Source organism: Arvicola amphibius, chromosome 3 (genome assembly GCF_903992535.2).
Source record: "Arvicola amphibius chromosome 3, mArvAmp1.2, whole genome shotgun sequence".
Lineage (NCBI taxonomy): Eukaryota > Metazoa > Chordata > Mammalia > Rodentia > Cricetidae > Arvicola > Arvicola amphibius.
Window position 1 is genome coordinate 50,717,569 of NC_052049.1, and position 26,704 is coordinate 50,744,272.

At 48.8% G+C, this 26,704-nt stretch overlaps 1 protein-coding gene across 1 annotated transcript; it reads right to left on the reverse strand.

Annotated features, from left to right (window-relative positions):
* Gcnt4 (glucosaminyl (N-acetyl) transferase 4) lies at positions 1-26,119 on the reverse strand. The gene is made up of 3 exons (XM_038323794.1): positions 26,049-26,119; positions 12,523-12,639; positions 1-2,339 (listed from the first exon to the last, which is right to left on the reverse strand). The coding sequence occupies exon 3, from the start codon at positions 2,336-2,338 to the stop codon at positions 929-931; it is 1,410 nt and encodes a 469-aa protein (XP_038179722.1). The 5' UTR covers position 2,339; positions 12,523-12,639; positions 26,049-26,119; the 3' UTR covers positions 1-928.
* Between the last annotated feature and the right edge of the window lie 585 nt (positions 26,120-26,704).

The following is a 26,704-nucleotide window of genomic DNA, read 5'->3' on the forward strand; positions in this document are numbered from 1 at the left end:
CTGAAAAAGAAAAGTGTGTAAGCAATCAGAATTACTCCCTGGCTTAGTTACGTAAGACAGAACTAGCAACTCCATCAGAAGCGTGCTACTGTGGCAAAGACGCCATCACATCCACAATCAATGTCAACCTACCTTAGGCCTGAGGTTCTGCTGGGTGACATTTTTGAACTAGTAGTCAGTTTGATTTTCATTAGTATGTGTGCTTTAAAGAACAAACGAATTAGAAAGAGAGTTGTTCATGACACTGTTGTGCAAACGATGAGTAAAGAGACCCTTTGCTCCTCTTTGGACATTACCTGTCCCAACCCACCTACCACCCGGCCCCTCTGCCTTCTCAGACAATCATACCCGACGAATAGCACACCAGCAGCATTCTATCTGCCCTGAATCAAAAAGTGAGGCACCGAAAGGTAAGTTACACTTTGGCAAGCAGGCGATCAGACAATTCTTTGCGTTTCTCTGAGGTAGTGGAATCTTAATAGTTCAAAAGTGTCTTGGTTGCTGGACTAAGAAACAGGTAGAGAGCTGGCCTCACACTCATACACTCAGAGGCTAGTGGCTGTGATTAGCTCGTACTCCAAAGTCCTCTCCAGTAGTACCCTCATTATCACATAGAAAACACGAAAACACTGCAGTTGCCATGTTAGGAGGGTGAGCACTGCTTCCTGAGGGCACAATTCATTACGACTTGAATTTAATCCCTGCATGTCTTTCCATAAAGTGCCTGGAGCACTGTCAGGTGCTCAATAAACTTGATATCACTAAACATTTGAGATCTCTGACTTAGTAAGAGAACAAGTAAAACCAGCATTCAAAAACCAACCAACTGTAGGCTCAAAGTCCATGCATGGAATTCTAGAGAAGGTTCAACCTTGGAAAGCATTAAGTCCCAATGGTGTTGGGCAAGGCTTAGGTCCACAATTCCATCTTAACTCTTTGTATTAGACATTCCCAGCTCCATGGTGCTCTTATGATGACGTGTGACTTTGGGTTTTTTAACTGTAATGAACTTTTGTGAAGACAAAGTGATGAGCTTTCTCTGTTGTTCTTCAAGTTTTTCTGCTAGACATTTAACCAAGACAGGGTCCACTTTAGAATCAAATTTATTAGCAAACCAATGCCCTTCCTTTATAAGCCATCGTAATTCTGCAGCGCCATAGATACACACACTTCGAAGGTGCGAGCCAGTGCAATTGGGGTAGAAGAAGCCTTCATAATAATTCCATTTGACCAGGCGGGTCTTACTCTGTAGGTCAGACACATCCTGGGCTGATCTGGAAATTTCTCCAGGAATTCCTGGTATCCGGGTCAAGGTAGCCCAAAAGTGCTCATCGGGAGAGTATGTATCTTTAGACCAGGCAAAAAAGTCTTCAACAAGGGAGCTGTTGAAGATATATTTAACAAATGCTTGACTTAAAACAAAATAGGCACTGCCTACGAACACCTCAATGTTATGAGGTGGAGCCTCCTTGGAGATGTTTGTCCTTACTGGGAGCTTCATGTATTCGTAAGGCACCGGTCTGAGCTCATGGTGGTAAGTAAACCTTTCCATTTTGCCAGTAGGAGGTTTCACCGTCTCTAACATATTCTGGCCTTGGAGTTTTTTCAGCTCTGACACTAATTCAAAATTTGACTTGAGGGGAAAGTCTTGCCCACACAGGTTGATGACATACTTCCACTGAACTGAAGATTTGAGAAGGTCTGATAGGCAATTCAAGTCAGCCTGGAGCCTGGAAATGTGGGCATACTCCACAGCCTCCAGTCTGGAAGCGATGAAGATATTGGAGAAGCACTTAGCTAAGTTGTTCATGGCGGCTTTGAACTCGCTTGGTGACTTCAGGTCATAATGGATGCAGTAAAGATTGTGCTTGTTGTAAATAGCGTGAATTAGCCTCTCAACCATAATGGCGTCTTTGTGGACGACCAGCGAGTAGGCTATTGGGAAGCTCTTTTCCTCTCTCGAAACAAGCTTCTCATGGTAGCGTCTGAGGGTCTGGTAAACATCACAGTCGCTGGTCATCATCACAACGTCGCCATCCTCTAGGTCGACGATGTTTTGTCTTCTGATTTCCAAACTCTTGCCGATCTCCAAAGGCTCCTGCTCGTAGATCCCTGAGCAGTTAACTTCATACCTGACTTCATCCCGGATGGGGGGGAACCTGTTCCTCACAAAAGGGGAGGTACTTAGGGAATATTCAACTAAGTAAATGTCTCTTTGAGGGAAGAGGAGCCGGCCCACATTTAGAAGCTTTAACAAGGAGAGCAGCCATAGCGTTAAGAAGAGGACGAAGAGCTTCTGTTGGAGTGTGTATTTAGAGCAACATCTGAATATCTTCATTCTGCAGAGGAGAGAGGGGCAACTGTTATTAACTATATGAGGAGAAAAATTCAGTTTATCCAAAGTTTATTGGGTACCACCTACTACATGCCACACAGGGGGCTGAACCCAAAGATAAAGGAAGCAAAGTCCTGAACAAATCCAGAAATAATGAAATAATAGAACTATATTGTCAGAGAACTTTGCGAGAGTCGGGGTTAACTAACATTAGCTCACTTAGAGATGCTGGTTATCAACCAGAGCGGATGATAATAACCAGTCGTTCACTGGTACGGTGGAGGACTGGCTCCAGGACTTCCAGGTGATGGGCAAGATCCGCAGAAGCCCAAGCTCCTGAGATAAAATGGCTTAATATTTGCATATAACCTATACACAATTTCCTACGTGCCTTTCTCTGTTTCTAGGCAACCTATGATACCTAATGCAGAACCCACGCAACGCTTGTTCACAAGGATTCATCACAACACCCGGTTCAGGGCAAATTCAAGTTTTGCTTCTAGGAACTCCCTAGAATTTCCCTTTTCAGGTTTTCTAAATGAGTTTTGCTGAATTTGCAGACACGTGGCCCACAGATACCGGAGGCTGACTACACACTACGTCACTTACAGTCTGAACCTCGTCTTAGCATATTTGAGGCAGGGTCACCATGGTTTGGGTAGCAGCTGAGAGAACTAGATGAATCAAGAGGCTCTCGGAGATGCAGTGACCCACTTGAAGCCCAAATGATCATTGAGCTCCATCCAACCTTTGGATGTTGACGATGGAGGCCAGAAGTCAGTTGGGAAAAGTTCAGAAAACCCCACTTCAGGACTCACTTGAGAGAGACTGTAAGATGGACAGATTGTAAAAATTGCATAAACCATATTTCTTTCTTTGTTAGTCCCCATTTCCTCAGGAATTAGCAATATAACCTTCAGGTTGGGAAGGGGTCAACACTCGTTCAGAGTAGAGTTATAAAAGTGGCCTTGGATTTACAGCGTGTTGCCTTGCGGGTGAAAGAGTCAGCCCCCCCCCCAGGTTTGTAACAGTAGGCAGAAACGACCTTGAGCCAGAGTGACCAAGACTCAATTACTGTGCGTACTTGGAAGAGCAAAAGCTAAGACCGGACAGCCGACCAAGACCCCGGAGCTGGGGCCCTCCCCTCATTCAACAAAGATGCCGTCTGGACCCGGCAGTGGCGTGTAGAAGGCGGGACAGATCTGAAGTGTGTTTACCACCCGATCTGTGAGTGCACACGTGAGCTGAACGGAAGGCAGATTACTCTCACTAGATTCCGAGTGTGTCTCCATGTGTGGAGACAGAAACCAGGACAGCGAGGAGAGCAGGCTCCTGAAATCCTGAAGGAAAGCCTTCAGGATTTCCACGTGGACATGTCCACCAGGGGACCAGAACGGCCACCACCTAAGTTTGGGTGGGAGGTGAGGGCTGGAGAGAAATGTGTCAGCAACACAAATGTGGAATTGAAAACCCTGAGGCCGGGCGGTGGTGGCGCACGCCTTTAATCCCAGCACTCGGGAGGCAGAGGCAGGCGGATCTCTGTGAGTTCGAGGCCAGCCTGGTCTACAAGAGCTAGTTCCAGGACAGGCTCTAAAAAAGCTGCAGAGAAACCCTGTCTTGAAAAACCAAAAAAAAAAAAAAGAAAAAAAAAGAAAACCCTGGTGGTCAGGCTGTGTATGGAGGAGACAGCAGTGAGCTGAGAAAGGGACCCCAGGCAGCCACAGAGCATAAAAGGGGACCCCAGGTAGCCGCAGAGCGTAGGCTGGGATGTGGCTTGAGGAAATGGAACCGTGCAGCACAGATCAAGGGCACCAAGTTGCAGACTCGGAAGCCTGAGCACACATGTGCAGAGATGCTATGATGAATCAAGACAGGAGACTAGTCGATTCTGAGTGCGCTTTGAGGGTCCAGGGGCTCTTAATTAGCATAAATTAATCTTTCCTTTGGCCAAGTGAGAAGATGTTTAAAGAGACTGACAGAGGCTCCCAGAGCTGGCACGCCATGGTTAACCTAACAACCAGCTTCACATTTACATAAAGAGATAAGGGCCAGCTGTCTGCCCATTGCCAGGGTCTCAGCATCTACATTCCTGCCTTTCTTGGGTTCGGTGAATTTGAGCTGCCAGGAAGCCTGGGCTGGCTGCTCAAAACAGGCCAGTCCCAGAGGACTGGGCAGTGGCGGGTGGGGTGTGTGTGTGCTCTAAAAAGCCCTCTGGAACCGGCTCTTAGTCTCTGCTCTGGCCTTTTCTGGTCAGGGACAAGAGTGAGTTCCAAAAGAGAAAGGGGAGGCACTGGGACAGCCCAGGCCTCTCCTGGCTCCCTGAATGTCTGTCTGCTCCCTAGAGATCTGTCAGGAAGATAAGCTTGTCCGGCTGGGTTTGCTTTGAAAGAGGCACCTTCCAGTAGTAGTACCCTGTCCCAAGTCAGAATACAACAATTCTTATCCCAACCACGGTCCTTTAACTAAAAGCGCCTCAGTGTGGGGGAAGGACACAAAGCTGGGTGGCTAGGGAAGAGGGGGGGACCTGGGAAGAATTGGGGGAAGGAAGGCGAATATGATCAAAGCATGTGGTATAAAATTCACAAAGAACAAGGAAGGAGCTTGCAAAAAGAGGAATTAAGAAAAAAAAAAAAAAAAAGTAAAAGGCTGTAGAGGTGGCATGCCCTCAGATTTTAATGAGTTCCTGCCAGTTCCTAAACAGGGACACTGGCCTGTTTCCAAGCTGCTGGCCGTGCTGAGAAAGCAGTCCTGTATCCTGGGCCCCAGGGGAGGGAAAGCTCCTCTAGGAGGCCCAAGGAGGCTAAAATCCCCAGCGTTGACTTGGCCTTGGCCTCCTCCTGCTCCTGCACACAGTGAGCTTGTGCGTAGCCAGTGGGCTCTGCAGAGGACAGCATGGTCCCACTCGCAGCTGCAGGGGTGAAGGTAGACAGCACCTATAAATTACAGTCCCCCCATCTTCTTGTCACCTGCAGCCCAGACCCGGGCACTGAGGATGTAAAGGAGCCCTGAGGCTGAAGGGTGGGCTCAGCTAAGCTGGCTCCCAAGCTGTCCCCACTGGTCCCCGCTGCTCCCAGCTCAGTACTCAGTACTTCCTGTAAACAATACACTGGCCACCTTCCTCTCCAGGCTGGTGGGCAGGCAAGCAGCTTGCTGGCTGGGAGTGTAGAACAGGTACATTCTGAATGACTTCCAGTAGAAGAGAATGTCCCTTCTTACCTGCACAGACAAGGAAGTTGTCTTGTGAAGTCTGTCACCATAAAGACATGAGTTCCTAGCCATGACAATCAAACCGGAAGAAGAAAATGACAGCAAGATTCTATAATGATTCCAAAGGAGATCATTCCTTACTAAAGTCCCAACAGGAAAGACATGAAGCCTTTCCTCAATCCGTGATCTCCCCAGCTCTCCTGGCATTGCTAGAGCTAGGAGGCAGCAACATTGAGTGCCAAGATGCACAGAGACTAAGTACCAATGCTTGAGGGCCAAAGGCTACAGTCACCAGCAGCTGTCCAATCATCTTTAAAGCCCTGAGCCATCGGAGCAAGAGGATGCGCCTTCCTCGGGTGAGGAAGGGGCCTAGTAGATCAGGAACAAGAGGAAGATGACTGGAGAGGAAAGTACTGAATAAGTTACAGCTTTTAGGGACCAAGAATTGAGGATTGAAAAGATGGCTTAGTGGTTAAGAACACTGGCTGCTCTTCCAGAGGACCCAGGTTAGAGCCCCAGCATCTGCACGGGAGCTCACAACCGTCTGTGACTCTATGTCCAGAGGATTCAGTATCCTCTTCTGGCCTCTGAGGGCACTTCACACATGTGCAGCACAGACATGCATATGGGAAAACGCCCATGCACATAAAATAAACTAAACAAAGAATTTCATTCTTATAGAGCTTCTCAGGAGCTTACCAGATACGAGGAGAGAGAGAGAGAGAGGAGAGAGAGAGATGAGAGAGAGAGAGAGAGAGAGAGAGAGAGAGAGAGAGAGAGAGAGAGAGAGGAGGGGGAGAGAGAGGAGACAGAGAGATATGGAGAGAGAGATGGAGAAAGAGAAGAGACAGAGAGACAGAGAGAGAAAGAGAAAGAGGAGAGAGAGGAGAGAGGGGGAGAGGGAGAGAGAAGGAGAGAGAGAGATGGAGAGAGAGAGAGATGGAGAGAAAGGGAGAGAAGTCGTGGGCTTTAGGATGTCACAGAGTTCATTGTGGGGACCCTGGGGAACTCAGCAGCTAGCTGTGTCTAGCTAACCTCTCTGAAGGTCAGCTGTTTTTGCTCAGGACGGGATTTAGAAAGTCAGCCCTCCAGTCCCCAGGGTCTTAAACTGTGTGCTGCATATGGGGGCCCGTAGCTGAGTGTGGAGTTCATGAAACACTCAGTAACAATAAAAGTCTTCCCTTGTTTTCCTGCAAGGCTTCTTCTTGCCCATGACCAGCTTGCTCAACACGGCTTGGAACCTTTTCGGTTCTCTCATTATACAGGACTCACTGCGTGTATCTATCTTAAAAGCTTGACTTCTATGTTGTAGTTATGTGTATGCATGTGCATCTGTGTGGGGAAATGTGCACATGCGCAAGTGCCCACGGAGGCCCGAGGAGGGCCTTGGATCTCCTGGAGCCCGAGTTCCAGAAGGTTGAGAGCCACCTGACATGGGTGCTGGGAACTGAACTCAGGTCCTCTGCAAGGGCAGTATATGCTCTTAACCACAGAACCATCTCACCAGCCCCTGAGCGTTTAAAAGCAGAATCTGTAAGGCCATTTTATGTGGACAATGTTAAGAACGTGGCTGCCCAATTCCTGAACAAGGTAGGAGGTGGCAATGCCATAAGGAAGAACAGCAAACCCTTCCTGAAGCCTAGACTCACGCTCACTGCCTTTTACCTGGGTTTGCAGCAGTGGAGACGGAAGCCAGAGCCCCAGGGAAGCCAGGCCAGTTCCGCTGCACCTCCAGCTTTTGCCTATCTCCTCAATCTACCCCTGAAGCTTCAATACAAGCTCAGTATTTTAAAGTCAGTGCCCCCACAATCTCCAGTCCAAACTCTTTGTTAATTTAATAGCATTGCTGTGGATGCAGGCTTACTCAGAATGTAGTTCCAGATTTCTATATGCGTAACTCAATCCCTTCAACAGACATTATAATGAGATGGTAACTGCCAATATCCATCTGTTTTAAGAAAGGAAACCGAGGCACATGAGACAAATAAAAAACTACCCAAGAGCAGGGGTAGAAACCTCCTCTTCCACAGAGGGGGCCTTTTCCATGATGGCGGCCGCAAAGCTTCTCTGGTCATGGCTGGGTAAGCAGGGATGTCCCTTCCTCGGGCTTTCTCCTTATGTCAAGTCTACCCGACTCTAAACTCAGTTTTACTAATGTTTCAAATTAAAAAAAAAAATCTCCAAAAACAAAACAAAACAAAAACCCCACATAGTCCAAGAACCAGATGTGGAAAGTGCAGCGTTGGAGCTTAGAGCCAGGAAGTCTCGGCACACACAACCCCGTCACCTGGATATGAGGAGATACAGTCTCCAGGTTTCCCACAATAGTTTAGCCCTTGACTGAAGTTCCCACTGCAAGTCTTGCATAGCTGTCCTGAAGCAGAGACAAATGGATTCCACTCGTGAGACACTATACCTGTCTGAGACAGAACCTGCATGGAGAATTAACCTTTGGGGACCTAGGTGGTGTCTCCTGAAGCCCCGGGCCCAGGCATCAGTGAGCTGATGCAGATACTTAGCCAGTTTCCAGTCAGTAGGACCCTTTAAAGGAAGAGGAGGGTGCTCACCCTAGGATTTAGCCAGAGATGCCTGGCTCAGAGCTTGTAGCTATGCAGTTGGGGCTGTCTGAGAATTCCTGAGTGTGTTTTGAAACTTTCTAGATGAATTCTCTCTCCAGGAAGAGAACATTCCCTCCACGCACGCACCTTTGAGTCTTTACACTTTGTTTTCTTATGTGTCAGCTTGAAAAATAGGACATGAGAAGCTTATTAACTTGGGAATGTCAGGATTTGTTTTTTTTAAGCCTTACAAAGTAGAGTCACCATTCATCACACAAGGACAGAAATATAAAAATGAGCACACTTTAAAAAGAAACAAAAATAAATAAAAACCCAAATCTCCTCCTAGACAGAGGGAAGCTGGTGTCAATGGCCGGGTGAGCTAAGGCGCTACCCCGGCGTTTGACCTCAGTGAAGCCATGATCCTCATCACCTTGCTCATCACCTACCGCAGAAAGTTCTGGACTGCGGCCCTCGGGTGGGAGGATGACTCAGCTCCAGCGCGTTTCTGCAACGCCCCCACAGTAACTCAGAGTTGTGCAAAGGAGTCGGAGGACAAGTTTCTCTCTGAGTCTACTGGCTCTTTGTTCTAGTCTAGAAAGAACATGGCAAAGGCCAATACCCGTCACAGCATGGAGCAGGTAAATACAGCGCCTATGCAAAACACAAGAGCCTCACGGGTGGGCTAAATATTCCATGTACATGAAGACAGACAGCCCTGGAAAGGCAAGATCTAATTCTCATTTCATTAAAACAAAACAAAACAAAACAAAACAAAAAACCAACAACTCAGGAAGTCAAAGAAGCCGGTAGTGGGGAACAAAGCTTGCAGTGATCCATAACTTGGCATGATGTTCTGTGGACACCACGGGTGTAGGAGGTCCTTCTGTTTATGTGTTGCTTTCATTGGTTAATCAATAAAGAAACTGTTTGGCCTGATAGGGTAGAACTTAGGTAGGCAGAGAAGATAGAACTGAATTCTGGGAGAAAGAAAGCAGAGAGGGTGAGCTGCCATAGAGATGCCAGGTCAGACATGCTAAATCTTTCCTGGTAAGCCACGACCTAGTGGTTATATACAGATTAATAGAAATGGGTTAAATCAAGATGTGAGAGTTAGCCAATAAGAAGTTAAAGCTAATGGGCCAAGCAGTAATTTAATTAATGCAGTTTCTGTGTGATTATTTCGGGTGTAAGCTAGCCAGGCGGCTGAAACAGGGGGCTGCACTCTCCCTACAACACACCATGTCCTTCCAGCCTGATTTTAAGATGCCCTCCGTGCTCCCCAGGCCCTTAGGAAGGGCAGCTTCACTATGCAGGCTCTGTCCTGCCCTTTTCTTTCACCCACGATAGATACTAGGCTTTTCAACAGAAACAAAAACACGTAATCATAGTTTCTTTTCCTAGGTCTTTCCCACCAGTGCTTAGTTAACAAATGCACAGTTTCCAAAGAAACCTAAATGAAAAAATCTTAAGACTGAAAAGACTTTCAAGGCAATGGAGACTCCAGTCCTCCAAAGGTGGCTGCCCATCACAGACCCTCAACCAGGGCTGGGATGCTGGGAACACGTTTTCTCCACTACATATGTGGCTTTGTTTGCTCCCACTGCTATGACAAAATACCATAAATTGGGGAGTTTGCCAACAACCGAAACTGATTTCTCATGGTCCTGGAAAGTTGGGAAGCTAAGCTCAAAGTGCAGATCACATCTAGGGCTGGCTCACTCCAACTTTCAAGAGGGTCCCTTATTTCTGCACTGTCCCATGGCAGAAGGCAGGAGGGTACAGGTGTGTTTGTGTGTGGGGGGGGTGAACGGCTCCCTCACACCTCCGAGAAGTTTACCAATTCCCTCCGTGACAACTCAACCCATTGCATGACGAACCTCCTAGGCGTCTTCTATCACACTGGCAGGTCAGCTGTAACATGAATTTGGGGAGGACACATTCAGATTGTAGCGATTTGCGTTCAGCCAATGCTGGCCATCAAGGGACTCAACAGGGGGCAGGATCCCCAGTCTCTTATGTAGGCTCCTCATGGTAGCATTTAGCGCAACTGGGCTTGACCAGTCACTAAGATGGTCCTGACCAGACAACAAATATCTTCATACTGTCAGAGTCCATGGACACAGGCCTGTCCCTTCTTAATGATCTTTGCAGAATGTCAGTGTTAATTGTGTGTACTTACCGGCAGATTGATGGGTTGGGCACTATCACTCTTCCTGCTTTTTCAGATGAGGAAATGAGTCACAGAAGATACACAACTTACTTTGGGTTGCAGTGTGTAGAGGAGCCAGGAATTTCAACCATGGCCCAATTATTACAACCACAACCCAACCCTGCCCTTCCAGCCGCTCAGTGGTCTAGCGGAACTGGGACTAATAAATGGCTGATATACAGGTCTACTAAATGTGCTCAGGAAATGCTAAACTATACAAAGTAGAACCTAACTAAAGGACCGTCCCTGGTCTTCTCCTCAGGAAGAGTGTGATCCTGCCTAGCAGGCAGGGTGACCCTGTGTGGAGAAAGCAGCCCTGGTCTGTGTTGGGATAACTGTGACAATATTTTACATAAGAAACCTCCCCAGCTGTCCAAGAATTTCTGTCTCTGTGAAACATGTTTAATTGCTCAAAGTGTAGCTTGGGGCCATGAAACTGATGGGGGATTTCGGTTCAGGGCTAGTTCCCTTCGGTGCATTAGCCAGAACCAGTCATGTGCTACTATTGAAGATACTTTGTTTATTAATCTCTGAGCTTTCATACTGGGAAGGCACATATTAGTCCTATACTGTAGGAGCCCTTGGTTCTCCTTCCCACTCTGTCGTAGTCTCTCTAACCTAAGCCACATCAACTTTGCCTGCATGAGAAACAGCCTCCTACATGGATGGCTTTCTTGTTTCTTATAGTCCATTCTTCATGAGTGGATAACACATGCCCTGCAAGCACACCTGCTCCCTGGGTGCCAAACCCTTCACTGGGTTGCCATTTAACGTATAAAACCAGAATCCTTTCCTGTGCCTGCTGATCTCTACAAGTTCATCTTATTCTCCCTGTCTCTGTCTCTGTCTCTCTGTCTCTGTCTCTCTGTCTCTGTCTTTGTCTCTCTCTCTCTCTCTCTCTCTCTCTCTCTCTCTCTCTCTCTCTCTCATTGAGCTTTAGGTGACAGCCGTCTTCTGAGACCTTCTAGAACCCCTGTCTCTTCATGGCCTCAGGACCGACCTGTGTGCTTGTTTCTTAATCTAGACCACCTTTCCCTGGACCCTAGCCTGCTAGGGTCCTCACAATGTAGAAAAACCAATATATCACTTCCTGGGGTTCTCTCTGATTACCTTTTTCAAATCTCTCTCCAGCCTACCCACACTCACACATTTTTATTCCCGAGCCATTGCCACAGACAATACTCCATTTGCACTTGTTTGTAATCTGTCTTAAGACAGGAATGCAAGGACTTCAAAGGCTCTGGCTACCCCCCCACCCCAGCACCAAGTGCATTCATCATGGTACACTGTAGCTGATCAATAGGACAAAGGACAAAGACCCAAATTCTAGTCCGCGCTCTCCTATCTAAAGCTTCCTCTAGTGACCCAGCAAGCTATTAATCACAGGTATGTTTTTATGCCCTAAGTATTAAGCTATTAAGCAGGATAACAGTTTCTCTAATTTACACGGTTATTGTGAAGGCCCCATGATACAATGCATGTAAAAACACTATAGGAAAAAGATGTTGGTCTGCCAACATCAGGTTTTAGGCTCTCTGTAAGAAGAGTGGGTTCCCAGGGAAACCCAGAGCCAACACTTAGTTTCTTTCTGTCTTCCTGGAGCATTGTCACCCCTGTCCCTGCTATCCTAAATGATTCTCCATTCTTTATTCTTCAGCAACATGCTTCTGCTGACAGTAATTTTGAACTTAGGTTCAGAGTTCTCCCTGGGGTTTTGCAGCAATGTAGACCCAGACCTGCCCTGACTCTGAGAGACAGGAGAGAGTAGTAGCTCTAGTTCATGTTTTGTGGTGGTTCCCCATTTCCTTTGAAACACTGGCTGCCGAGAAATTTCTCCCAAAGGCACCTAAGAGTGCACCAGAGCCCCCCATCCTCCAGCAGAGCCTCAGCAGTGCTAGCACCCCAAAGAGCATTGCTGGCGATGCTCTATGTAGCAGAAGCTTCAGGTCTCTGCTCTCGGCCCCACTCTTTTAAGGGATGACTCTCTGCAGTGGCTCTGTGTTGACCTTGGTTTGGAAAAGTCATCCCTAAGGACCACATAACCAACAAAACCATCCCTAGTCTTTTACAGCATTGTGAACACACAAAACACTCACAGACAGGGCCTTTGCCCTAGTTAACCAGCATGGTTAACTAGGCTGTCATCCAAAGGGGTGCTTGCAAGGCGAGCTACCACTGACAGCTTTCTCGCTATAAAATAGTTACGTTACCTGTAGAGTAGCAAGAACAGAGGCTTCAGTGGAAATGTGGGACGTGAAAGTCATTCTCCACACTGCTTCTTTAGAGCACGATTCTTCCTGCAGTGCCTCTTCCGGAGTCTTTCAGGTCTAGGGAGAGTCAGAAGATGTGTAAGGTTACATGGGAAATGAGTAACTCATACCAAGATGTGCTGATGGCACTGAGCAGTCCCTTGAGGTTGTGGGATATCTGGGTCATAGAATCAATTCCCTACTTAAAAGACATTTGAAAGCTATTTGTTTATTCCTATATTTTGTGCATTGGTGCTTTGCCTGCACGCATGTCTGTGTGAGGATCTCAGATCCCCTAGAACTGGAGTTACAGACGTTGTGAGCCGTCATGTGGGTGCTGGGAATCGAACCTGGATCTCCTGGAAGATCTCCCAGTGCTTTTAACCACTGAGCCGCCTCTCCAACACCTCAACTCTATATTTTTTTTCTCCTGAAATTAATTCTTCAAAAGCTGAAGATGTGTGAGTAACTGATGTCTGCATGTGCATTTATGCCCTGAAATAACTGCATGGTGGAGAAAGCCCAGGACAAATGGATGTGAATCAGGGTATCTCCACCAGAAATGGCGGAGGCCCAAGCCTGGCTAATGGCTGGAATGAACACACTATTTCAAGTTAGAAGAGTTTGCCCGTTTGTTCTCGAGGTTCAGTTTAAACAGTGGGAGTCCAAGGGACATCGCTATTGCTTCTGTACTAATTAAGTCAAGATCATCTTGGAATGGTGGCCCACATATGTAATTCTAGCACCCAGGTGTCTGAGGCAGCAGAATCATGAGTGAGAGGCCAGCCTAGGCTACACTGTGAGGTTCTCACAATAAACACACACACCACACACAGGCATTCATGAACACACATGTGTGCATGCACTGGTAAACACCACAGACACACAAACACATACACACATATGCACCCACATGCACATTCATATATACTCACAGGCACACTCACACACATAGACACGCACATACACATGTGCACACACACAGAGATACATGTACACCTCTAGGCATGTGCACATACACATATGCACATATAGACAGAGAGACACACATGAGCACACACAATACATGTGCACGGGGGGGGGTACTTCTGTCATGACCGCACTGTTTAGTCAAAGATCTGTTGGCTTCGAATATGCAAACTGCCTTGAAATCTTGTGTACATACAGAATACTGAGTTAAAACCCAGGAACTCAAAATTAAGTGGGAGAGATAGAAGAAGATCCACAGTGGCTGAGTTGATATTGCCAAAATAGAAACTTTCAAAGCAGGGATTTTTAATCTTTGCTGAAGTCCAATCCAGAAAACCTTGTGGTCACTGTGCAGCAAGGGTGCATTGGAACCACAGTTCCCACTCAGACAGCAGGCTGGAACACCCAGGTGATGAACACGAGCTTGCTTAGCTTACTAAATGTCTAAGTGAGCCTACATGGCAGCTGCATAAAGAGCAGAAATCAACAGCCAGAGCCGGGTGTCTGACGGACAGATTTGCCAGAACGGAGGTGTGGTGAAGTCAGAAACAGCGGGCTGGGGGGAATCTGGCAGGCTGCTGGTCACCTTCAAAACCCGCCCTCCCTTAGGTCTCTCAGAGAGTCCCTCTGTGGCTGGTAACAGAAATGAGCAGCTTTGAAAACTTTCTTCCCACCTCCCATGTAGAAGAGCCAGGAATGGAAAGACCGTGAGAGCGGGGAGGTGTGGCTCTCTGTAGGAAGGATGTCCAGTTTCTGTCCTTTTCTAGCTTTCTGTTTTTCTGCCTGGAACTCTAACACGATGGCTAGAGCCATTTTTAAAGAGATGGTACAAGCGTACAGACGTACAGATGAAAGACTGTTGGTCTCAGCCTACCGCTCCTCAAGCCACTGAGCCAATGACAGCAAATACCCCCTGTCCTGAGCTTCTGTCAGATGAGAAAAGCAAGCCTTTACATATTTAGGCAACTTGCACTTTGAAGGATGAACACAGGGAAAGGGTAATAATGCTTCTTGCTCTCTCAAATAGCAAAATTAAATTTAAATCAGGTTGAAGTGAGTACTTGCTCAACAGCACGATTCTGTACACAGTCAAGTGCCAAAATATGTCTCAAATATGCTGAACTTCTCATCCATCTAAATTTGGAGGCAGATGGAGGCTTTAGGTAAACATCTGAAGGATGGCAGCTGGCAAGATTTACCAAATTAACTCCAGTGCTGGCGAGAGCTGCAGCTGACTGACTAGGCTTCTCCGAGGCGCCCTTCACCACATGGCAAGCTTGCTCTCCATGATCACCAGGCAAGGGAACGGTCCATACAATGTTCCAGCATCACCCTGTAGGTGAACTCCCTTCTTGAAAGGCTCTTCTCACACGGGGACTTCAGAGGCAGGCTTTCGATAAAAAGATGTCGGTACCATGTGACTCAAAACCACTCTGAGCAGTTCATGGTCACAAGTGTCCCCCTCACCCTGCCTTCTGGCTGCATCTCCCTTTTTGCCACCCACTTGCCCCCTCCGTCTGACCTTTCGGCACATCCTACAAGTTTGGAACTAGAAATCAATGGTTCTAATTTGAGTTCCAAGTCTGTCACCAAGGAGATGTCATGACTAGGTGGCCTCTACCTCCAGGGCTAGGGAGGGGCAATAAGAGCGGTGGTTCCCATGGTGATGAGATGGTGAGTTGCGTTGATGCCCTGGCTGTGCTGTGGCAGGAAAACCGGAGAGCTGATGGTTAGGCTCTAAGGCATTTAAAGCAGCTGGTCCAGCGACCAGAACAGGGAGTCCAGCTCAGAGTGCCCTGCCCACTCCATACCCAGAAACTGTATTTGAGAGGTGACCACCATGGGTTCTACAGGCAGCTGAGGCCAAAGTCACAACAAAGGTTTCTATGCTTCTTGTGGTCCAGGGTGGTCAGATAGAGCCCATAGCTGTATTTACACCTATCTCTGCAAGCCTATAACTTTGAAAATACATTTTTATAAAGTAATCATAGGGATCATGGGAAAGGCAGAATAGACAGGATTAAAACCCCGTTAAAGGCCCTGCCCCATGCTGAGACATGTTCGGTTCCTTGGTCATAAGTCTACTGTCATTACTTCTTTCTCAAAAATTCACATGGTTATTCCTTCTTTTACTCTAAAACTCCCATTATTCTCTATTTATAAGGTAATTGAGGACCATAATTTTTTTTTTCTGAAGCTGGCTAGGTTATCTGCCACAGGCACTTGATATCAAGCTGATGACCTAAGTTCAATACCCAGAATCCACATGACAAAAGGAGAGAAGTGACTGCCTCAAACTGTCCTCTGGTCTCCACGTGTGCGAACACGCACACACACATGCACACACACACGCAGCACACTAAATGTCATAATTTAAAAAATATACACTTTCTAATTTTGGTGGTAAAATATAGAGAACACAAAATTGATCACTTCAATTATTTTAAAATGCCGATTTACATGTGAAATTTACATCTTTACATTAGAGACAGTTACTGCCGTTGATGGGGTTAAGCCCATACACACGGTCACCAAACATGCTCGGGTGACTTTAGCCAGAGCACAACTCTGCAGCATCAAAGACGCACCCATCAGCACTAGCCGTTCCTGAACTGTGTCCTTTCCCAGAGGAACTTCGTGCCTACTGAATACTCGCTCCCAGTTCTCCTGTATGCCCAGCCCATGGACACCATCTTTCCACTGTTTCTAGGACTTTGACCACTCAAGGATCCACACAACAGGACTCATGCAGTATTTGGCCCGATGTAATGTGTCTAAGATTCATCCATGTTGAAGCATGTGCCCAAACGTCTTCCCTTTTGGAGCCTGACTAATCCCCCACTGTAGGCCGTGACATAGTTTGCTCACTCATTCCAGTCAGTACCTATTGGGCATGCTTCCATGTTGCTGTGAACATGGCTGCATGAATAATTTCAGTTACTGCCTTCTTTAGAATATACACCTTATTCCTTGCTTTTCCTAAGGGAGTTTTTAATCAATTTCTTTTTATGCCATGCACTTTGATCATATTTACCCCTATCTCAGCCCCATTAAGATTAACCTCCACTTCCCCATTTGTCCAGTTTTGTGTCTTTTTTTTTAAATCCAGGTCTCCTATGTGCTGTTCATATATTTTTGGATCTGTGGTTTTTCCATTGCAGTGTGGAAATTATCAGGGGCCACACCCAAAAAGAAAACTGACCCTCCCTCTCTTGGCAGCAATCAACTGCCCCTTCATCTCATTGCCCGCCCACCCAAGGAACACTTCCCGTGTGCCTGCCACATGGTCAGAGGCACCGAATAGACACATATGAACGCTGTGCTGCCTTGAACCTGGAAATGGAAGTGAGGTCCTGGACTCGCACACGCATGATAAAAGGGACATAAAACAAGCACATACAATGGGGGTGACATAGTTAATCATGGCCATTTGCAAGCTGGAGAGCCTGGGAATGCCCCAGTCCGGGAAAGCACTTCAACAGTCCTGGTCTGGCTGGGAGACTGGACGTGCCCTGAAGAGCGGCTGGTACGGAGAAAGTCCAAGAGGCTGGAGTCTGGTAGCAGCGGAGATTACAGCGGCAAAGGCTACACTTGTTTAGGGGAGAGAGGAATGGATAGAGCCCTGCTCTGACCTGGGCCCCTTCATCTGGGAGGATCAAGGTGTTGCCCACCCTGAAGATGTGCCATTGCCCCCCCCCCCATGTTGGTCCTTTCTGGAGATGCGTCCACTTTTACCAGTTCAGATGACCTCCTCAGTTCAGTCAGTGGCCGACAGAGACCAAGCATCACAGATAGCAGAGACAAGTTTTACAGACATGTTGGTAGATGGCATTTGGAAATGTCTTTCATGGGTATTTTTCTTGCTGTGGTGTTGACTTTCTTAGGATCCTTTCTCAGGCTCTCCCGTCCCATCCCACACTCTTCCTTCAGCTTTGCCAGCTCCTTATCATCTTAGCTGCATCCCCCGTGTTTTGTCTAGTCTTGGCAGCCTAAACCATGTCTGTCCTGTTTGCCATCCCACATCTCTCTTCGGACCCATCTGCTGCAAGTCTCCGAATCTGGCAGTGGAGGGAGGGCAGGATGGTGCCTGGGAAGAGCCAGGCCCTTAGTCTGCCAGGGTGGAATGTGGGGTGGATGCAGTCAGCCTAGTCTCTCATATAGGCAAGCAGAAGGAAGGAAGGGGGAAGCTTGGTGTGCTTCCGTGCCATTGCCAAGGGTCTGCCATAGCTGCTTTCCCACTGCCCCCACCATGCGCTGCTCAGTCCTGGGTCCTCTCCATCTGGCAGACCACCAGGAGAAACGACAAGGCTTGCTGACCTCTAAGCTGTGGCTGTAATTCTGGGATGAATGGCTATGCCAAACTCTTCTAACCACAGAACAGGGCTGCTTTCTCAAAACAGGCCATGGCACAGAGCAAGCCCCCCACCCCTACTACCCCCGTGCAGGACTAGAAAGGGTTAGCCTTAATAAGTATGTTAGCTGCAATCTGTTTTCAACCTTCAGAACACACTGCAGAGAGTCCTAGGCTTTAATGAGCAGCTCAGTCCATCATGAGTTAGACCCTTAGTGACTCACGCTGCACTGCACAGACAGCCAGTCCCATGGAGAGATAACCCACACTAGAAAGCAAAATAATGGCACATCCAGATATGAGCCCCACACAGACATCCAGCCCTAGGGCACAGTCACGTTGAAACAATGCTTCAGTAGAATCTGCATATAACTGTATCCCCTAGACTGCCTTTGTATAGAGAGTGTCTCTCTACCGTCTCGCTCGCTATAGTTACGCCAGAGTGTATCTAATAAATTCTGTTCCTGTCTTTGTTTTGCCTTGTCTTGAATTCTTTCACCACCCACACATCACTGGCCTGTCACCAGTTCCCACACAGCCTAACCCATCCAGGCTGATGGGACAAGCCTAAGTGCAATTAGGAGATCTCGGTCAACAGGACAACCACATTTAACTTCCCTTTCTAGATTCGAAGAAAAAGGTAAAACCTGGATAGCAGAGAGGATAGCAAGTACAAGAAATGGAAGTTAAGAGCAGTTAGTCATGTTTAGGACACAATATGCCACCATCAAATGCCACTCTTTTGGGATCTAATGCACTTGACAGTCAGAGGGGTAAGATTTCTTTAGCCTTCATACTCTTAAAAGCAGGAGGCAAGGGGACTGAAGAGAAGGTCAGTGGTTAAGAGCACTGACTGCTCTTGCAGGGGACCCGGGTCAGGTTCCCAGCATCTCCACAGCAGTTCCAGGGATCTGGTGCCCTTTTCTGGCCTCTGTGGGCATCAGGCAGGCATGTGGTATACAAACGTGCGTTCATAACATAAAATAAAAACAACTACATTTTTTTTAAGTTTAGGAGACAAAGTTCCCACACTAAACGAGCAAGTACCCCGCTTCTTGTGGAAACCACGCAAAGCCTGCTGTGCTCTCTCGTCCTTTTCCACTGGTCATTTTCCCACTCCACCCACCTGAGGCCACCTCTCTCGCTTTCCTCCTGTTCTCACAGCTGGTAACAGTCTGTCAGTTTTCCCTCTCTGCTCTTCCTTTCCTTATGGGATCTCCCTTGCCACATCAGACTCCTATTGCACACACCCATACGCTACTGATCATGCAACATGGATTCAATCTTAAGGCCTGCAAATAGCCTAAGAGAACAGAGGCGACAAGCCTGACTCCCGCACAGGGGAGATTTATTTGAAATACTAGAAAACTCCATCACCACTAGGTACATTTTTTTGTCTGTTTGTTTTGTTTTGTCTTCTCATCCCAGAAGTAAGGAAGACCATCCTATCCCAAGAGGTTTAGCAGCAGCTGGGGTGGAGCTTACTGGCAGGGCATGAGTCCAGCATGCCTAAGACTGCGTGTTCATCCCAAGCACACAAGACAAAAACAAACAAACCAGAAACAAGAGGTGGAGGTGGTAGCATCTTGGAGGGAAAATGGAAGCTTGACTTTGGGGATTCTAGATTTTGGTTTAAGTGGAAGTTTTAATGCAAGCAAAGGGAGACTAGCAGGGGGTAAGAACTTCATTACCACAGTGCAGAATTCCAGGCGCGGCCATACTCTAGAGAGCCTGGCTAAATGCATTCCTGCTATACAGCTGTTCTGCTGTTTGCCTTTTGAAACTTTATCGTTGTTTTTGAGAAAGGGTCTCGCTATGTAGTCCTGGCTGCCCTGGTACTCACGACGCAAGACCAGAGTGGCCTTGACTCCTGAGTGCTGGGATTAAAGGCATGTACCACCATGCCCAGCAACCTTATGACCTTTAAAATGCATTTGTACCATCTAATTGTGCTCCTTTAAAGATCATAGAGGGGCACAGTTTTACATTTAAAATCCTCATTATCTGAGACACCCGACTCAATCTAGACTCCAGAAAAGACACGGAAGCAAAGCACAGAGGGATTCTAAGGCACGAGTTTCGCTTCCTGGATTCACTTTCGTGCCCCGCAGATTCACCCTCCCTTATAGGCCCTAAGCCTATGTACAAACACTAGCAAGAGAAGCAAGCCGCTCTCACTGGCAGTTGCCCACCAGTGTGGCCAGGGGTTGGGTACCGGGATGGGGTTACATCAGCCGGGAGGACACAAAGGGAGGACTTTCAGAACAGCAGAGACTCAGAGACCGCTACTGCCAGGACCAACCATGGCCATTCTTCTCATGCCAGCTCCACAGGACTGCAAAAGAGGCCCCAGTTTTGTGCCTCATTAGTTGTGAGGAGAGCTACTCACAAAGAAACTCACATGCCACTAATTCACTGGCCTGGACCTCAGTGACCCAATAGGCAGAGGACACCGGCGTCAGGCTTGGTTTATAGGTTAGCTGATAGGAGCGAGACCCAGACGGTTTTGTGGCACCTGGATCTGGAATGATGAGATCTGAACGCAAAGAGTAATGTGGGCCCCAAACATCAACTGCGCTTCCTCCACGGACCAGCGCTCACTGCAGGGGCATCCGTGGGCGGGCGGGTGGTTTTTTGTTTTGGCCGACTGCATTTGGCATGAGTCACTGTTCAGAATGAAGTTGCCAAAGGGGGAAGAGAAAAAGGTAGCGAGACAAAACCGCCATTGCCCTGGATGGCTGAGAACCACAGGCTTGCAGAAGGCTGCCGCCCCAAGGGATCTGAGAAAGCATTCCTCAGGAGGTCGGGCCTAGACACCGGGGAGGGACAGCCCACGCTGCTCTGCACTGTCCTGAGCAAATGACCCTATGGAGTGGCTTTGTGTCTCTCCGTTCAGTCCTCCCCAGAGATGGTAAAGGAGGGACCCGAAAGAGCCTATCATGGAGCTGGCGACCCTCAGCAGGGAAACCGGAAGATGAAGAGCCAATGAGTAAAAAATCGAAAGCTGCTGGGAGGATCTAAAGAGTCCTTGAAAGCTGGCAGCTGGGCCAGTCACCTCCAGAGGTTCTCACACAGCCCCCGGGCAGTCGCAGAAGTGGTGCTTCTCAGTGCTCAGACATCACGGAAACAGCTGGCCCAGGTCGTGAACACTGCTCCAACTAAAAGAATCGTTTGTTTCTCGGGCTGTTTATCAGGGTTTTCCTGTGTCGCCCTTGCTGTCCTGGAACTCACTCTGTAGACCGGGCTGGCCTTGAACTCAGGGATCCCTCCTCCCCCGCCTCTGCCTCCCAAGTGCAGGAGTTTTGGGATAAAAGGCATGTGCTACAATATCCGGCACAATCCTCATACATTTGCATCTAAGATTATAAACTTTCTAACATTCAGACTGCCCAGCAGAAATCCAGCCTTTCCCTTCCGACCACCTTAGGATTCCTTGTCAGCCCAGCCTCTTAAAACAAACCTGCTGTTTGTGCTGCACTGCCTGGCATTTTATATAACCCACTTTTCCTCTGGTCTTCTACGGTTTCCTATATTATTTTTCACTACATGCTCAGCAGAACAAGTTTCATAACATATTAAAGAGTGACCTGCTTTTACCAAATGATATTTGGCTTCCCCACTTCTGAAACAGTAAATACAGACCTAATACTTCCCCCACCCTAAACCCACAGTGAGCCCACCATTTCTGTCTATTAGGACTGAACTACATTTAATTAAACTGCAGTTAGTTCCCAATTAATTTTATTTTTCCTCTTATCCCTGAAGTTTCAGACTTCAGAGCCTGCTAGGAAAATTACCAGCATATGGGAATGCATATCAAATGACATGCAAAGCGATGCAAATTAATAGCAGGCATAGATGTCTAAATGGTTTGGGCAAAGGTTGTAAGCCCCCACTAATCTGATGACCTGTCTCACCTAAAGTGGAGTGGATCCAGTTCCTCCTCCTCCTCCTCCTTCTCCTCCTCCTCCTCCTCCTCCTCCTCCTCCTTCTTCTTCTTCTTCTTCCTCCTCCTCCTCCTCTTCCTCTTTCTCCTCCTCTTCCTCCTCCTCCTCTTCCTCCTCCTCTTTTCCTTCTCCTTCCTCCTCCTCCTCCTCTTCCTCTTCCTCCTCCTCCTTCTTTTTTTACTCTAGACTATTCTGGAACTTTGTAACCCAGCTAGCTGTGACTCCTCCTGCCTCAGCCTCCTGAGTACTGGGGCTACAGATAAGTGTAGCGTGTCTGGCTTGGATTCTCTGATTACAGTTGTCTCCAGTCACATACAGTATCTTGACACTGACATGCTGGGGAAAGCACCATGGCTTGGAAACTGTCCAAAGGGATGTAGGCTTTAACTTGCTTCTTGTTGGTTCTGTGGCCCTTGTCATCTCAAATTTCTCCAGGTCTCTAATTATGTATTTGGAGATGATAGATAAGACAGCATAGGAAGGACATTATCACCATATTTGAATCAGCAGCACAGGGCTTACCGAGTGCTTGCTGTATGCCAGCTACCACACACGTGTGCACACACGCACTGTATGCCAGCTACCACACACATGTGCACAAACACACTGTATGCCAGCTACTACACACGTGTGCACACACACTGCATGCCAGCTACCACACACGTGTGCACACACACTGTATGCCAGCTACCACACACGTGTGCACACACGCACACAAGCACACACATGCACACTGTATGCCAGCTACCACACACGTGTGCACACACTCATGCAAGCACACACACATGCACACACGTGCACACACACTGTATGCCAGCTACCACACATACTGTATGCCAGCTACCACACATACACACACATGCACACACACATGCACGCATGCGCGTGCGCGCACATACACACACATGGCACACACTACACATGTGTGCTGTAAACATGAAATCCTTGCAAACAGTCCATGAGGAAGAGCAGAGCCATTAGGTGTAGAGTCATTTCAGAGACCAGGACAAGGAGTCCCAGAAGCCAGGAAACGAGCTAGGAAGCAAGCATGGGAATGACAGAGCCAAGAGGCTCCATCACAGCCTCACTCCAGGGACCTTGTCCCCAATCACCCTCTGTATTTCTGCCATTATTAAACTTGGGTGATCTACAATGTCAAACTGCAGTCCCACTTGCTTCAAAACACTGTCTCTTTAAGGCATTGACTGTTGATAGAATTTGATTGAACTACCATCACTATAATACTGTCTCTTTAAGGCGTTGGCTGTTGATAGAGTTTGATTGAACTACCATCACCATAAAACATTTTTTTTTTACTTGATATTCCGAGAGCAATTCCCACTCCGCTGGGCGCCATCTTCTTCTACTGGCTCCATCGCCTTCACATTTAAGTAGCTACAGAAAGCCATTCTAGCCAGGCAGTGGTGGTGGCGCACGCCGTTAACCCCAGCACTCTGGAGGCAGAGGCAGGCGGATCTCTGAGTTCGAGGCCAGCCTGCTCTACAAGAGCTAGTTCCAGAACAGGCTCCAAAGCTACAGAGAAACCCTGTCTCAAAAAACCAAAATAAAAAAGTCATTTCTTGGCTTCCTTCTCACCTTGGAAGCAGCCACCAGACCTGGCCACCACCTCTCTAGGTGCTCCGCCCTCAGGATCCACTTTTCCACCTCCTGATCTCCACTCCTTCCTCTTCACACCTCATCCTGATTGTGAAGCAGCCATCTTGGAAAAACATCCAGATTCTGCTCTGTTGGCCACAGGGGCTGCAGGGCTCCTTTCCAGCCTCTAGGGCTGCTAAGACTCAGCAAAACTGAATGTGTCCTTCTTCCTGGAACCTGCTCCCTCAGCAGACCGGTGCTCCCTGTTTCTGGAATAGCAGCACCCCAACTTAAGAACCCTTTCTACGCTCCCATCCTCCACAGATGTCCTCCGTGACACGCCCCAGTCCACCCACCAAGTCATCACTACCTCAGTCCCTGTGCCATCTGAGCTCCAACAATTCTCCCACCTCAGCCTCCTGGAGGCTGGGCCTGGAGGCACCTCCACCTGGCTGGGTTTGTTTTTAGTCACAAGGGTATGAGGAGACTCACAGGTGTGAGGCTGTTTCGGAGATCCACCTACACTATGTGGCTGGTCCCACCTTCCAACAGATCTCAGTAGCAGCCTTCTCCACTGTCCCCTCAGGCTCTCGTGGGACTCTCACAGCACAGACCGCTCCTGTTCTCTGCTCAGAGGATACACCGATCCCTTTACTCCCCCAATTCCTGAGTTTCAACAGTTCCTACTCATCCTTAGCCCACCTTCCATTCCCCAGTAAGGGGCCTGTACCCCCAAAAGATGAGCTATGCCCATCTGTGCCCCACAGCAAGGGCCCAGCTCACAGTAAGCACACAAGACCTTGGTTTTGTCCAACTGACTTTATGACCCCAGTGTTGCTCAATTTTTTATTGTCTCAAGGCGGTGTTCCTGCAAAAGTCTAAGAAAAATCTCTGAAGCTTATTCAGCTTAACGCACACAATGTAGTGCTAGTGATAAGCCCCAGGAAACCAGGACATGCCCAACAACAGTGTGCCCTCAGGTCAGAGCTGAACAGACAGTGTCACACGGAGACTTCCCAGTTCCTTCTGCCTGGAGAATTTCCAGCCTGCCTAGGCCGATGGAACTTACTATCGGGCTAATTTCACCCCTTACCCTGCCCACCTCTGCGAAGTGCATAGCCGGTGTTTAGCGAGTAAACCTTGCTTCTCAAAGGAAAGGGGGAGACTCCTTCTCAAGGGAACTCTCCTTCCAGTCTTCCCTGGGCCACACACTTCTTCAGCCATTTCTCTCCGAACACCAATAAACGGTAATCCAGCACCATCTGAATCCAGCTTCCCTCACAGATCTGGATACTCGTTAAGTGAAACACAGACGGTTCTCCGCAATAACTCACTTTTAAAGACTACTTCCTCCAGGCACTATCAACGGAAGCTGCCAAAACAGACTATTAGTTTCTAGACTAGGCTTTTACGTGGCTTAATAAGTAACAAGGGCACGTTGTATGCATATAAGATAAAAGGTGATTTCTATGTCTCTCAAACCATGCAATAGACTCTAATTTTATTTCATCTCTTCTTAATCTTCTTGTTTATTGCTCTTAAGTTTTAAAGGTTAAAAAAGGTGTGGAGCATGTGCCCCCAAACTGGCATCACTTGCCCGGCACAGGGACAAGCACGTTAAGATTTCTTCCCAGCCTCTACCTGGAAGCTTGGCGCTTTCGTTAGCACACCGTGCCCACCCTGGAGGCACGCCCACGTCCTTCGCTCTGGAGTCCCTTCTCTCCGTCTGGGATTCCCCCAGAGGTTCCCAGGACTCCAGCAAGACGCCTCCACTTTGCAGGGGAGTACGATATCTGGCCCGCTCCGCAGCACGAAAACTTGACCTTAAAACGCGCAGAAGCTTGTCCCTGCAGAGGCCACGGGTTGGGACACGCGACCTGAAGCTTGACTCCCCCGGGACCTCTGTCCCCGCCACTCTACGGAGAAGCCGCGCGAGGAGCGGGTCTCGGTGGCCAAAGCCGGGGAGGCTCCCACGCGGGAACTTTGCGGCGTCCTACTCCCGGCTGCGGCTGCCGCGTGGAGCTGCGAAGCATCTGCTGGGCGCCCGCTGCAGCCGCTCTCGTCTGCTCCAGGGGGACCCACGGGTTCCGCCGCCAAGAAGCCTAAACCCAGCTAGTTCCGGATCGCGCCGCCCCCGGCCCCATAGCGACAAAGTTTCCCACGAGGGAAAGTGAAAGTGGCGGGCAGGAGGGGTCGTCCCCGCCCCCACCTCAGCGCCCCTCGCTTGCCTATGTGTCCAAGCCGACCTACCGGGGAGCGGGGGCCCGGGGCGGAGGTCCCCGCCGACTGCGCCACCCCGGCGCTCCGAGCCCAGTTCTCCTCTGCCACGCGCGCTACCCCGGAGTCGCTCTCCCCGGATCAGTGGGACAGCGCGGAGGTGCCCGTGACGCCGGAGAAAGGAGGAGCGCTACCACCTCGCTCCTGCAGAGGAAGCTCCGCGCCCTGCTCTCGGGGTCCCCGCGCAAGTTCCGTGGCGCGCACGCCGGCAGGTTGTGGCTCTTGGGCCCCGGTACCGGTTCTCCGCAGCTGCCCCGCCCGCATGACACACACCAGGCGCCGGAGGAACGGGATTGCTAAGTAATTTTGCCCAAAGTCGCCGAGAGGGCGGTGACAAAGCAACTCACGTCTGCTACTCCGGGCTGTCCCCAGCACGCTGGGTTCCGGGCCGGCAGGAGTCTCCTAGATGTAAGTGGGCTCTGAGGGCGAGGCCAGCAATGGCCTGCGCTGCCTGGCGAGCGTTATCGGCAGCGTGGGAAGGTGGAGTCTTGCAGGATAATTAGAGTACAAAGTTGTGTTTTAATCAGTGCCTACATGCGGAGTATGCTTCCTCTTTCCCCTCCGGCGGACGTGAGGGTGGCAGGGGGTGATGCTGTACGGGGCTCACAGAATAACTGCATCAAAGAATGGTACACGCCCATTAAATCAGCGGGCAGCCTCTGGCTCTGGGGGGGTCTTTGTAAGGGGTCCTGTGAGTAGGCTCACATTGTAAAGCAGACGCCGTAGGTGTGCTGGTGCTGGTGCATTCCCCAAGAGTCTTCTGCGTGGGGGTGGGGGTGGAGGTGGGGGTACAGGACTGTTCCTGGAATCTGCCCTAGAGGGCAAGGAGCAACATAAGCAAGTCAGCCCCAGTAGGTTTATTCTTTGCTCTGTTCCAGGTTTTGAAATGGACTGAAAGCCTGCAGTACGCTCAGCAGGGGGTGAGGAGCTGAGCAGGACCTAGAATCCAGATCTAGCCAGTTCCAGAGAGGGCCCACATCAGCCGAGAGCCTCAGTTTCCCTA